The 14,525-nt window shown below is 38.2% G+C and overlaps 1 protein-coding gene across 1 annotated transcript in view; it reads right to left on the bottom strand.

Moving 5' to 3' along the window:
* LIN7A (lin-7 homolog A, crumbs cell polarity complex component) overlaps positions 1-14,525 on the bottom strand; it is a 106,253-nt gene that overhangs the window by 66,980 nt on the left and 24,748 nt on the right. The window contains exon 2 of the mRNA XM_021689856.1: positions 4,543-4,661. Coding sequence (XP_021545531.1) covers positions 4,543-4,661 — 119 coding nt within the window. The remainder of the gene's footprint in view (positions 1-4,542; positions 4,662-14,525) is intronic.

The raw sequence follows: 14,525 nt of genomic DNA, 5'->3' as shown, positions 1-14,525 counted from the left end.
GTGACAGTCATTCGGTTCTGCATTTTTGGTTCACACATGCATATGATAGTCATAAATATGGGAGCAAGTCCCTGCCACAGACCGCTCTCAGCAGCACATCAAACACCAGATCAATGAGCACATCACCCTGGAAAGCAGGAAGCCTGAATGTTGTAAAACTTGGAAGATGATGATGGTAAATAAATTCATTGTTTTTTTTTTTTTTATTATTTTAGTTTCAGAAAGAATTTCTTTGAACTTTGTTGCAGAAATTGGATGTCCTCTTAAAATATGACCACTCATATACTATTGATTTCTTTCTCTGAGGCACAAAGAACAGGAAGTGTCAGGAAAAAGTTCATCTCTTGGCAATCGAGCTATGTGAACTCAATTCAAGTTCACCCTTCAATTCTCATGGGAAATTCTCTTATCAGAGGTCAATGTTTTATAATCCCTATATTTCAACCCATATATTTCCTTATATTTCAATTTATAAACTTAGGTCATGCAATAATAGAGTGAGGAACTAAATAATATTTAGTAGAGTGAGGAACTAAAACTTGAAGAAGCCACTTAAAATTACAGAAATGGTCCTTACTGGGAATATCAGTACCATAAAATTTTTTTATTTCATCTCTCATTTAAAAAGTTCTGTGAACTTTTCTCTTGTCAGCTGGTACCTCTCACTACGGAAGAGCAGCATCATGTGTCAGTCCATTTATCTGCCATGTACTGCAAAATTATTTGGCCAGAATTGGTACAATTTAATTATTAATCAGGTCCTTTTAAGATCCTTCAGCATAAAACACAACATCAAGGTAAGTATTGCCAACTACTATCTGTATTGTGTGACTAAAGCTGTGTGCGGATTGGCATTCAAGTGAAACTTATTTATTAATAGATCAGTGCCTTTTTTAGTTATATACATAAATGGTCTTGCTTCAGTCCTGAGCTCAACATGATTTTGTCCATCTTTCTTAGAGATTACAGGAGAATAGTTAAGGACAGAAAACATCGAATCTCTTTTAATCATTCATTTTCAGCAAAAAACAAAATAAAATTTCATGAAACCATTCTTCCCATATAAGTGCTGCCCATAGGCTAAGAGCTGATTCAGTGGTTGCATCCAAATGTAAAGCAAAACATGGGATTGCAACAGTAACCACTGTTACACTTGTGTAAGGCAATTTTAAATATTGGCAATTGATTGTCCTTCATTTTTTTTTAGCATAATTTAGGCTTTACAGTCTTGTTGACAATGACCTGTGCCTGTTTTTGCTCTGGTAAGTGCAACTAAGGATGATGCCCCTGTAGTTCTTTGTCTTTTCTCTACCTGTCATGACAAATTCATAATTTTCACACTGGAAAGTATTAACTATCAAATATTCCTGAAAAATCAAAGAATTTAACCATGGAGATTCTGAGCATAATTTGAATAAGAAACCATAACTTCAAAGATTTCATGCCAGCATAATAGTCAGGACCCAAGAGACCAGGAGGGAAAGGATCCTTGACTCAAAACACTTTAATTTTCGGAGATTTGTTGTTGTACATCGTCATACTTCCCAGCTGCCCTTTTCTTTCCTGGCTTGTGGATTCACCTGTCTGGGAACATGGGTTCATATTTTACATTTGTATTGAAGAACTTTTTACTAGATGGAGATACAATACTCTTCTATGATTCAGAATTGTTGAATACATATTGCTATTTTTACCATTACTTCCCAGTTAATGTAGAGTGACATAATGAGAATAACAAGGAACATTCCAAACTTAAATATGAACAATATCATAAAACTAGTGTGGAATGTGAGTCAAGATGAAGTGATGAAAACAAATTTCTGTATAACATGCATTGCCCTTAAGGACAAAACTATTATAAGGACATTACTATGAACCTAAAATTAATCTTATGAGTCCAGATTTATAAAATGTAAGGCAGACAAATTATATCACTGTTTCCCTCTGAAATTGCTGGACTGCCCATAGTTCAGTTATAGATTTACATGGATCACTAATGATACACACAGAACACTTTACCACAGACAGGGTTTGGAAGATATATTTATAATGCCAATACAATGTCTTAATATTTATTTTCTTTTTTACTTTTATTCTCTGTTTCCTTAGCAAACTCTTTAAAGAAAAAGGCCTGTGCATTTATTTGAACAGACATTCATACCACATTTACATCTCCAGACCCAAACTCTCCCCCAACCTCCAGACTCAGACTCTACTTGGATGTCTGAAATGCATCATCAACTTACTCTTGTCTACAACAGAGCTCTTGGACAGTCCAAATTTCGTCCATTTGCTAAGATTCCTATCTCATTATGTAACCATTCATCCAATTGTTCAAGCTGAAACCTAAAAGGCAATAGAGACTTGTATCTCTCCGCCATGTACCCAAAGCATGAACAATTCCTGTTGACTTTACTCTCAAAAAGCACACATGGAACCCGAGGACTTCCCACGACTTACACTGTTGACCCTGCAAGCTGCCATCATCTAGTCTCTCACCTGATCTCTCATTACTTGGTTCCTGCATTCTCTTGTTTCTTCTCTTGCCCACACATTTGTATTCTCTCACAGCAGGCAGAAGGAGCTTTTAAAAATCTAATCAGGTCAGGGCAAAACTCTCCCAAGGGCTTTCCCCCATGCTTAGACTGAAATCCACTGTCCCAACCATGGCATGCGAGGCCTTACATGATCTGCTCTCTGGCTGCCTCGGGGAAGTCTACCTTGCTTATTTTACTGCAGACAGTCTGGCTTTTAGGATATTCCTTCCATGGACTAAGATCATTCTTCGTTTTTGCATCTGTGGTCTTCTGCCTGGAAAACTATACCCCACTTATAATTGTGACATGTTCCCTTACTTCAGTTAGGTTATTTTCTTACCACCCCAGCTTAATAGAGCTTTACTCCTACTTCCCCTAACCCTGCTTTATTTATTTCCACGGTTTTGTCACCCTCTGACATTGTATTGCATATTTATTTAATCATATTCTCACTGGAATGTAAATTCCACGAAGGTAGAGACTTTGCATTGATCATATGCCATATTCCCAGTGAGCAGAGTTATATATTTGATGTGTCCTATCATTCAGTTAGTTCTGTGGAAAGTAAAAGAGATGATAGGATATCTAAAAATGAAAAATAAGCCATCAAATCTCAGAGGAGTAGCACTCTGTGAAGGAAGAAAAGAGTGTATAGGGGACCTAACCTTGATCTACAGAGTGACTATAGGAATTTAACTGAGAGTGGCCCATGGGGTTTCCACATATCTATTCCTTTCCCACTGGGCAGCTGGTGGCCAAGAACTCATACACTTTGAGAAATTTCCTTTCAGCCTTTGGTTAAATTCATAGTTTTGAACTTAGAGACACAATTATGGTTATATACTTAAGCTGTGTTCATTATAAACAAAAATTAAATATGGAACAACTTCACCTGATAAAGATTTAGCACAAGCCCAGTCTAAGTCAAATCTCAGCAAAATCTAAATTGTAACCACACTGGATAGGCTATAGTTTAAATTTGTAGTGAAAGAGGTTTTGTATGTCTCTATCTTAGTCACCTAGGTCTTTCCCATGCAGTAACTACTCATATATTAGCATTGCTGAAGTAAAAATAAGTGCATTAGCTACAGGTAGAATTGCAAGGAGGAAGGGAAGTTGATAACAAGTATTCCTTGTCAAGTGTATGTCCTCCACTAGAGAACAAACTCTCCAGGTAATCACTGGGTTCAACTAGCTTTGGAGAGGATAACAGTAGATAATTCATTATTGGGGACTTCTAGCAGAGCAAATATGCTGGATTTATGGACTCTAGGTCCTCAGTAATGAATTATTACTTAGTACCTGATGGGGAAGAAATGATGGGCTTACTTAATATTATTTTATTCAAAAAACAATATGGCATATACATCCCAAATGAACTCTATTGTAACGAATTAAATTCATTAGTGGACTAGTCAATTCCACCACAAGTCAATACAAAATTCAGTCATTTCTACACACTTGTTTTACATTAGGCTTCTTGCACCCACTAGAGAGGAAAGCATTACAAAGATTTGTTAGAAGGGCATATCAGTCTGTTCAGAGATTTTCCATTATTGCACTAGACAGCAATGTTTGGATAACTATAACATTAGTCTGTAGGAGGTTACTCTTCCAGATTTATCTAAGATTCAGTTGAGTGTTCTTTTAAGAAAAGCTCAACCCTCACGAATTATGACTATTTTGAGTTGAATTTCCATATGACTTCATGCGGCCACTAAATAACTGAGACTACAAGCAAGTAAGAGTTACCTGTCGAGGCAGTGACCTCCACTGGTACCATAAGGTCAATATTTGGTTTTAAAAGAATGTATAAATCCCGACTGGATCTAATTTAAGAATTTAGCAGACTAAATCATACTTTATCATCTGTCCAAGCAGCTAAAAACAGAAAGCTTAGATGTAGCGCCAGTCTTAACTATTCAACTGTTTGTGTGGAAAATTCACGTTTTCTCTTCAGAAGACATATGGCTAAATATAAGGGATTAAAATTTTAGTGTCATACCTCTCGAATAGCAGTACAAAACTCACTCTGAAGCACTTTTTTGAGGGATTGTAGCTTGTGCACTGGTACTTCTCCAGATTCCTGTAGTTTTTCCAATAATTCAATTGCTCTGGCAACATCTGAAAAGAAAAATCAAAATAGAGAGATCTAGAGTCAACCATATCTCATCAGCAAAGTACTATCATTCCAGTTGAATGGTGCAATGAAAAATAAGTGGTGCAAAGTCGCAACTTAAAATTCATAGCTTATTGATCTAAGCTTTTGGTAAAAAGTCATTTTAATTTGTTCTACACAATTCGTCACGAATATGCCTTCTTCGGTGGCATTTCATGTATGTTATTTCTGCCACACAAATCAGTTTGAATATTCTTTCAGGAAAGAAGAGTAGGAGACATGTCTTTTATTGATACCTCAATAACCAAATAAGTCCTGTCAATTTTACCTCTGAGATGCTGTGTGCAGTCTGACTTTTCCTTTCCCATACTACATTTATCACATCTGCAGTTATACATTTATTAGTGTCATGATTTGATCAATGTGCATTTCTTCCACTTATTGATAAACTCTTATAGGGTAGTAACTTATCTAAGTTTGGTCACCTTTGCATCCCCAGAGTCTGGTATAATACAGTGAATAAATATTTCATGAATTTATTAATTAGCAAATGGGCTCTATCCATTTAACTGCTATTCTATTTTTCTAAGCCCTCATCATCATCTCTCCTCTGTTCAAATAGAGTCATTTCTTCTCCTCCAGCCTCTTCATATGGTCCATAAGGTTATCTTCCTAAAGAGCCTGATTGTGTACCTACCTACCAGCTTCTAGGACAGTACCAAGCAAAAGAATTTTCTGTAACAATTAAGTTAAATGTTCCTCCTTTATTTGACAATATCAAAGGTTAATGTATCAAGAAATATTGTCTTTTATACCCATAGCTTTAAAATTCCCAGGGTGGTTTTGTACTGCCAAGAAAAAATGATATGACGAAAGGCCATTTTAAAAATACTTAAGGTGATCTCTTCTACCTGTTGTTGTAGTCAATAGCTCAGTGAAGAGTCACATAGGTATTTATGTATAAGATAGAAGGTTTTCAGTTCCTAAGTGATTAGCTCCAGAAAGCATCCCATATTTCTGCCATCAGATTATAAATTCATCCATCCATCCATTCATCCATCCATCCACTAATTTGGGTTCCTATTAGACCAGGCACTAAGTTTAACAAAAAGAATAAGACACACTTCCTTTCTGAACTCACAAATGAGAAGAAGAGAACAGCATTGTTACCTATAATAAAATCATTACCTCCTCAGAATTTAGGTGCAGTTGGCACACCTGTATGTATCTAATCAAAGAAAATAACCAGTAAGTGACTTTAATGGAGACTCTCCCTTGAAGTATTGCCAACTGATTGCCAATGGTGGCCCAAAGAAGCAAAAATCATGAAATCAAAACAACACTGACAGTTTGAAAAGTTTGTCTTTTTTGTACATAAACTGGAAGTTAATGTAGTCAATTGGACAATACCAGCCATATCCACAGTCAATAAGTTACCAAGCTAAGAATTTTATGCATTTCTAACTGTACAGAAGACTCTACCTAGATGCCCATAGGCATATGGAACTCTCAACATGTTAAAAACTGAGCTCATTAATATTTTTTTTCTTGGGGGGCATCTGGTGGCTTAGTTGTTAAGCGTCTGCCTTCGGCTCAGGTCATGGTCCCAGGGTCCTGGGATCGAGCCCCTCATTGGGCTCCCTGCTCAACAGGAAGCTTGCTTCTCCCTCTCCCACTCCCCCTGCTTGTGTTCCTGCTCTCACTATCTCTCTCTGTCAAATAAATAAATAAAATCTTAAAAAAATATTTTTTTTCTTGAAACTAGCTCTTCTCTTTCCATATTCCACAATTCCATTAATAGCACCCCCATCCAGCTGTCCTCCAAGCTAGACAATGGCATCATCTTTCACATTCACCCCCACATGCAGTTACTCAGCGATGGCTGGAGATTCTATCTCAAATATGCCTTTTGAATGGAGCCCTTTTGCTTGATTACTTCAGAAAAGCCTTTATTATTTTTCACTCATAGTACTGGAACATCTCCCAACTGTTCTTTAAATTAGCTTTTTCTTCCTCATTCCATCCTCCACCTTGCTTCCAGAGTGACTATCCTGAATGATAAACCTCATTATTATCCTCCCCCACATAACACCTTCTCTGGCTTCCCACTGCTTACAAAGTGAAGCTCAGACCATGTAGGGTTACACTCAAGGCCCTTAACAACCAACCTCTTCTGACTCATCTCTAAAAACTCTTCCCTGCCCATTCTTATTTTGGACATCCATAATTTTTGTTATTCTAGGATGTGGCACTGAATTCCAACCTGTATGGCTTTGCACACATCATCCCCTGTTCCTGGAACACAATTAAGTCATTCATCCAGTCATTCATCCAGTAATGCCATAGCACCATGCTATGCACAGGACACAGTGGTAAAGGACACAGCTGGTTGTTGCCACTTTCATGACATTTATAGGTTCGAGGGGTCACAGACACGCAGTAAAGTGGGCATGTCCTATAAAAGAATCACTACAGGTTGGTGCATGGATGTATAACAAAGGCATTTATCATCATTCAGGAGGCCAGGAAGGGCCTCTTCATGGAATTAATAGCTAAGCAGAGTCTTAGGTAGGAGGTGCAGGTTGGGGTAAAGGGGAAGAATGTTCCAGGCAAATCAATGCAGATTGAAGTCTTGTCAAGAGAGTGTGGGGCAGAGAACTGAAAGGAGTTTGGTATGGCTCAAGTTGAAACTATGGCAAAAGTAGAGAGAAATCACATCATGGAAGGTGTCTTAAATCATGGGGTAAGACTTGGCTTAATAATATCTCCTTAGACATGTCTTTCCTGATTCTCCAAGGCAGATTAAGTTCCCATAGTTCTCTTTTCACTCATCCACTGTAATAATTACTACTCTCTGCTATGCCTCTGTTTGCATGTGTATCTCCCTCCTTTACCCTTGCAAATCTATAAACTTCTTTAGGTGTCAGGAACAATATCTTATTTGCCATTGTATCCATGGATCAATGCAGAGTACTTGACAAATATGAGAAGTTTAATACACACTTACTGAATAAGTAATAGATTAATTAATGAAACTAACTCAGGAAAGCAGGGGTTAGAGGTTTGTGTCTAGATAGACACATAACTCCTCAAGAGACTAGATCTCCTTGGTCAAGACTGGCGTGGACCTGGTGTGGGAGAAGGAGGCAAGCCTGCATCTGTAGGCTAAAGGCCACTGTGTGACCACACTGAGGGAAGTTCAGAAAAGCTGAAAATGACCCCAACCTGAATACTCAGGAATTCCCAACCTTGGCTGCACATTACAATTAGCTGGGATACATTTGAAAATTATCAATGCCTGAGACTCCCCTGACCCCACCCGCCCCCCAAATTAAACCAGAATATTCAGAACACTGGTTCTCAACCTTGGATGTAGACTGGTATCACTTAGCGAGTTGTAAAAACCATAGATGCTTGGGTCCCGACCCCAGAGATTCTGATGTGATTGGCACAGTGTGGGGCCTGGGCATGGGGCTTTCAAAAACCCTCCAGGTGATGCTAAAGTGCAGCCAAGATTGAGAACCACTGGTCTACTTGGCATGGGTATTTTTATAGCCCCTATGTGATTCTAAGGTGCAGCCAGGGTTGAAAAGCTCTGATACAGATTAATGGCTCTAAACCATGAATGTGCTTAACAATCACCTGGGGGAAGTTATTAAAACATGTTCCTGACCTTTCACCCCCACTCTAGAGAGGTTAATTCAGAAGGCGTGAAAATGAGGCCCAGGAATAGGCCTTTTAAACAAACAATTCAAGCGATTCCGAAGTTGTTGGTTCACAGAGCCCGTTTGTTGAGAAAGTAAATAAAATGGTATTTCAGGTTCCTATCGGTCCGAGCATTCCAGGAATCCTCACATTTCCATTATTCTTTAATACCCTGTGTAATACTGAATAGGGTTTTTCCAGGAGTCCCCGTATGACTGGTAAAAGCTCACGAATGAAAGTAATTAGTGTTAAGTACCACCCCATTCTAAAACAGTGTTCCCAATAAAGGCTGTCTTTAGAATCACCTGCGGAGTTTTTAAACCAGCCTGCTACCCAACACTAATTAAATCAAAATCTCCAAGACTGGGATCCAGTCATCAGGACTTTTGTTTGTTTGTTTAAGCTTTCAGATGATTCCTATGACCATTCAAGGCTAAGAAATGTTATTCAAAAAAAAAGCCATCAAGGAAACCAGTCACATCCCATTAAAAGCTGGTCCAGCCCCATTACATTACACCATAGACCTTTTCCAGTCCTTATTAAGAGGTAATTGTGAGAGGAAAGAAAACTCATGGAGAAGTGTTATGTCATTAACTTGGGTCAGAATACTAAGTCTTTGCTTCCCTTCTATCCAATGAGGAGTGTTCCCAATAGAACCAATGGTAGCTGCTGGGGGTGCCTGCAAGAAGGGAGACTAGAATCTTTCCTGGTTGTACAAACAATGGACTTGGTGGCCTGCCTGCCCTCTATGTCTATCTGATCAGAGGGAGAGAATTGGAAAGCAGAGCCCACTGGAGCCTGAGCCATCTTGCTGGAACCCACCCAAGAGAATCGAGCAGGATGAGGTCATGGGATATACAGCAGTTGGTAAAAGTCAAAAGAGGTCTAAGGACCAAAAGTCGGAGAAATCAGGTCCCGCCAGCCCAGACCTGGCTAGTGCTGCAAAGAGTTGGTGAGTAATAAACTGGATATGAGACTGGAGTTTTCAATGGAATTCTGATTCCCTTTAGCTCCGTAAAAGTACCAGAAACCTGCAAAGCCAGGATCTGGAAGGGAGCAAAATAAGCCTCGGAGTCAGCAAAATACTTGTTCTTAAAACCACTACAAGAGTGTGCATACTTTATTTATGTGTCCCCTCAAGGTTCTTATTCAGAACCTCCTTGCACTTATTTCATGAAACTATTCTACCAAATTTGGTTACTAATATAGAAGTTTGGGTTTACTAGTTTAGCTCAGCCTATGAGGAATATTAGATAAGGACTGGGAAGGCTGCCAGACAAACAATGAAAACAAGAAGATCTCAGAATATTTTACTGAAACCGATGACTCCTCCTCTGGCCTGCCAACTCTCAGATTCATCCCTCTACGTAGCATTTATGCCATTATCTAAGGAAATGCTGGGGTATTATCCTTCCCCCTTGCTCTTTCTCACATCCTGGATTTCGTTAATCCTCACTTCTTTATTTTAATATATATTACTAATATAATTTTTACTGAAATATAATTAACATACAATGTGATATTGGTTTCAGGCATACAACATCCCGATTCAATAATTCTATACACTATTCAGTGCTCATTGCAGTAAGTGTAGTTAACATCTGTCACCAAACAATGTTATTATAATCTTTTCTTCCAGGTATAAAATTTAGTGATTTATCACTTACATACACCCTGTGCTCATCACAAGTGCCCTCCTTGATGTCCATCATCTATTTGACCCATCCCTGCCACCCCTCACCACTTCCCCTCTGGTAACCATCAGTTTGTTAAGAGTCCGTTTCTTGGTTTGCCTCTCTTCCCCCGGCCCCCCGCCATGTTCATTTGTTTTGTTTCTTAAATTCCACATATGAGTGAAATCATATGGTATTTGTCTTTCTCTGACTGACTTACTTCACTTAGCATAATACTCTCGAGATCCAACCACACTGTTGTAAATGGCAAGATTTCATTCCTTTTTATGGCTGAGTGATATTCCAGTGTGTGTGTGTGTGTGTGTGTGTACACATATATATATCACATCTTCTTTATCCATTCATCAGCTGATGGACATTTGGGCTCTTTCCATAATGTGGCTATTGTAGATAATGCTGCTATAAATATGGGGGTGCATGTAGCCCTTCGAATTAGTGTGTTTGTATCTTTTGGGTAATTACCCAGTAGTGCAATTGCTGAATTGTAGGGTAGTGCTATTTTTAACTTTTTGAGGAACCTCCACACTGTCTTCCAGAGTGGCTGCACCAGTTTGCATTCCCACCAACAGTTTAAGAGGGTTCCCCTTTCTCTGAATCCTCGCCAACATCTGTTGTTTCCTGTGTTGTTAATTTTAGCCATTCATTAATCCTCATTTCTAAAAGCAACAATAACAATAAACATTTAATGCCTATTAAGTAGGGGGCATTGTATGCTAAGAACTTTACATCTTTAACTCATTTTATCCTTACAACAACCTTTATGTGGTAGTAAATATCCACATATTGCAATGAGAAAATGGAAGCTTCTAGAGAGTTTTAAGTACCTCATTAACAAACAAGAGATCTGAGTGTGGAGTCCAGATCTAAGTGATTCTAAACCCTGTGCCTTTTATTTTTATTCCATTCACAGCTTTTCTTTTAGCAGCTTTTGCCTTCAACATTCAGTACTTTTATAATAGCTTTATGCTCTGCAGGCTTTCCTGGTCGGAGGCTGAGCTCTTAATCTTTCCTCCCTCAATAAAGATTAACCCCTATTCCATTTGCCAGTATACCTCTCTCAGGTAGTATTGTCTGATCATCAGAATCACCCAGAGAGCTTTTAAATGGCAGGGAGGAGTGGTTTTCAGTCTTGGCTACCCACTGTTGTCACCTGGGAACACTGGAAAAAAAATAAAACCACATACCTAGATCCTACCTAAATATATTTCTGATTTCATTGTTCTGGGGTATGGCCTTGCCATCAGGATCTTCAGAACTCCCCAGTGATTACAATGTGTGGCCATACTGAGAATCACTGATGTGGAATCTCAACGTACACCCCAGGGATTTTAAATAGCAATGCTAACTTATAGTAGTAATAGCTGTTATATCCTCATTTCTAAAAGTAACAATAACAATAAACATTTAATGCCTATTAAGTAGGGGGCATTGTATGCTAAGAACTTTACATCTTTAACTCATTTTATCCTTACAACAACCTTTATGTGGTAGTAAATATCCAGTATTTAGTATGGCACTGATTTAAACATTTTACTCCTTTAACAGCACTATGAGGTAGGTACTATTATTATCCCCATTTTACAGAAAAGGAAACTGTGACGAATAGAGTTAAAATTACTTCCCCAGGGAAACAGTAAGTTGTAGAGTTAAGATTTGAATCTAAGCAATATGGCTGTAGAATCTGGGCTACATTGAGATGTGACTCAGGAATCCATATTCTTAAAATGATTCCCAGCAGGTCTCCGAAGTCGTTAACAGAGATTAAACTAATCTGATCAACAAATCCTTGCTTGAGGGCTGAAAGCAGTGGTTCTCAAATTTTAGTCAACATGAATATTTAACCCTGGACCATTTATTATTAAAAATTGAGATTAAAAAAAAAAGATGTTGAGGGTTGAACCTTGAAATCTGCTTTTGTAATAGTCCTCTCAGATGAGGCTGATGCAGGAAGCAGATCACTGATAGACTCTTCAGGTTACTACTAATAGATAGTTTAATATGTGATCCAGAACAAGGTGAGGTCATCATCTATTCAGTGCTTATTTGCTGTTTTTATATCATTTTGTAAAATCCTCACCAATATATAAAAGAATTATTGTTCCACTGTGTAGCTAAAGAAAAATAACAAATAACTAAGGCTCAGAAAGATGAATTATCTGGCTCAAGGCAATACAACTAGTAAATGATAGGGCCAGGATCCAAAACCACATGTGTTTGACTCCAGTGGCCATGCTCTTAGTTATTTCTCTATCCTGCCACAGAAAAGGGATTAGAAATAAAACAATAAAGGTATGGCAAAAAATTTTTTTTAATATAGCATCATGGACCATTGTAAGCTAGGGCAAACAGTCATAACACTGCCCAAAGTCCCAGGAGGTAACCTCTCAATGTGTTATGGTATAATCAGTGTGTTCGTACTGATAACATATTTTTTTAAGATTTTATTTATTTATTTGAGGGAGAGAGAGTAAGGGAGAGGGAAAGAGAAGCTGAAGCAGACGCAACACTGAGCACTGAACCCGACCCGGGGCTCAATCCCACAAATCCGAGAGCATGACCTGAGCCAAAACCAAAAGTTGAGCGCTTAACCGACTGAGCTACCCAAGTGCCCCTGATAACATATTTCGATTATTGAAAAATGATCAAATCATCAACTACCTGTTGATAGTAAGATAACCTATTTTGGAAAGATTTCCTTTAAAGTAGGTTGGACATTACAACTCAAAACAAGAAAATATTAAAACTTAAGTGGCATGAGCTTCCAGTGATCTGGAATGATCCAATTACTGTTTTCTTTTTCCTTAATGATGAACTTTTATTAACTTGACTGACATTTAGACTACAGAATCTGACCTATGACTCATCTCCATCTGGAACTTGGATGAAGATGGAGCTGGGTCATTTAAAGCATATTGTTCACTAATTCCATAAACATGTATTGGGTACTGTGGCAAACAATATGAATTATCTATTCTAAAGCCATCTAAAACCCTCATGTCCCTTGCCTTCTACTACAAAAGCTGGAAAGCAAACATACTTCTCTTTCCAGACTCTTGTCATTTGGCCAATTGTTTTAAGTGTAAAGTCACTGGGTACGCTTCTAAGAAGGCTTTTTAAATGGACAAACTGCTGGCATATGCCTTCAGCAAGTTGGTCTTTGCACCCTTCCTCTTTCCCCAGCTTGTGATCATGCAAAGAACCTTCACGAGTTAAGGAAGGTGGAGCAGGAAAAAGAAAGGAGCTCAGCCCTTGATGCCATCACTGAGCTGTTGTACTAGCCTCGAACGTGCAACCCCATGATTCCTGCCTACGAGACAAATACAGGCTTTACTGTTTGGTTTTCTGTGGCTTTGCAACCAGATGCAAGCTAACTGATACACAAGCACATAACTTTAAAGACACTATTCTAAGTTACAGAGCTAAGGTTGATGATACTGAGTCACCTATGGTCCTTTGATTAAGATAGTCTTGGAAAGCCTCTCTGGAAAGGTGACATTTGGAGTGAAACCTGAATGTTCGGAAGGAGCCAGGCTTATGGAAATCCAAAGGAGGGGCATCCAGACAGAGAATAGCAAGGGCAAAGACCCTAAATTGAGGGGTGCAAGTGTACATGTTAGAAGAACAGGCAAAACCAGGGTCAATGCAACATGGTCAATGTCCATGGCTTATGCTTTTTACAGTCAATCTAAGAAACCTTGGATTAACCCAAGGACTTAAAGATTTTCTTCTAAACTTTTTATTATTATTATTATTATTATTATTATTTAAAACACGTATTTATTTATTTAAGATGGGAGGAGGGGGAGAGAGAGAATCTCAAGCAGACTCCCCACTGACTGGGGAGGCCAACACGGGTCTCGATCTCAAGACCCTGAGACATAACCTGAGCGGAAATCAAGAGTCAAATGTTTAAGAAACTGAGCCACCCAGGGGTCCCCCCTTCTATACTTTCTTTTAAAATAATATAGTTTCAGATCTTACATTTATATTTATGGCCCATTTGAGCTGATTTTTCAGCATAGCATATGGGTATCCAATTTTTATAGTACCATTTATTGAAAGGACTAACCTTTCTTCACTTAGTTTCCCAGCACACGTACTGAATATCAATTGGCTATGTATCTGTGAGCCTGCTTCTGAGCTCTATTCTATTTCATTGATCTGTATATTAATACTTACACTAATATCACACTTTCTTGATTACTATATCTTTATAGTAAGTTTTGAAATGAAGTAGTAGTATAAATCTTCCTTGTTCTTGCTTTTCAATTTTGCTACTCTATACCCTCTGCATTTTCATATAAGTTTTATAATAATTATATATAACTAGCTTGTCAGCTTTTATTTAAAAAAAAGACTGCTGACATTTTAACTAGGATTGTGTCAAATCTATTTGGGAAAAAACTAACATCTCTACAATGTTGGGTCTTCCAATACTGTAAACATAGTATGCCATTCCACTTATTTAAA

This window comes from Neomonachus schauinslandi, chromosome 5 (genome assembly GCF_002201575.2).
Source record: "Neomonachus schauinslandi chromosome 5, ASM220157v2, whole genome shotgun sequence".
Classification (NCBI taxonomy): domain Eukaryota; kingdom Metazoa; phylum Chordata; class Mammalia; order Carnivora; family Phocidae; genus Neomonachus; species Neomonachus schauinslandi.
Note: the sequence above shows the minus strand (reverse complement) of the source record. Positions and strands in the feature narration are given on the sequence as shown.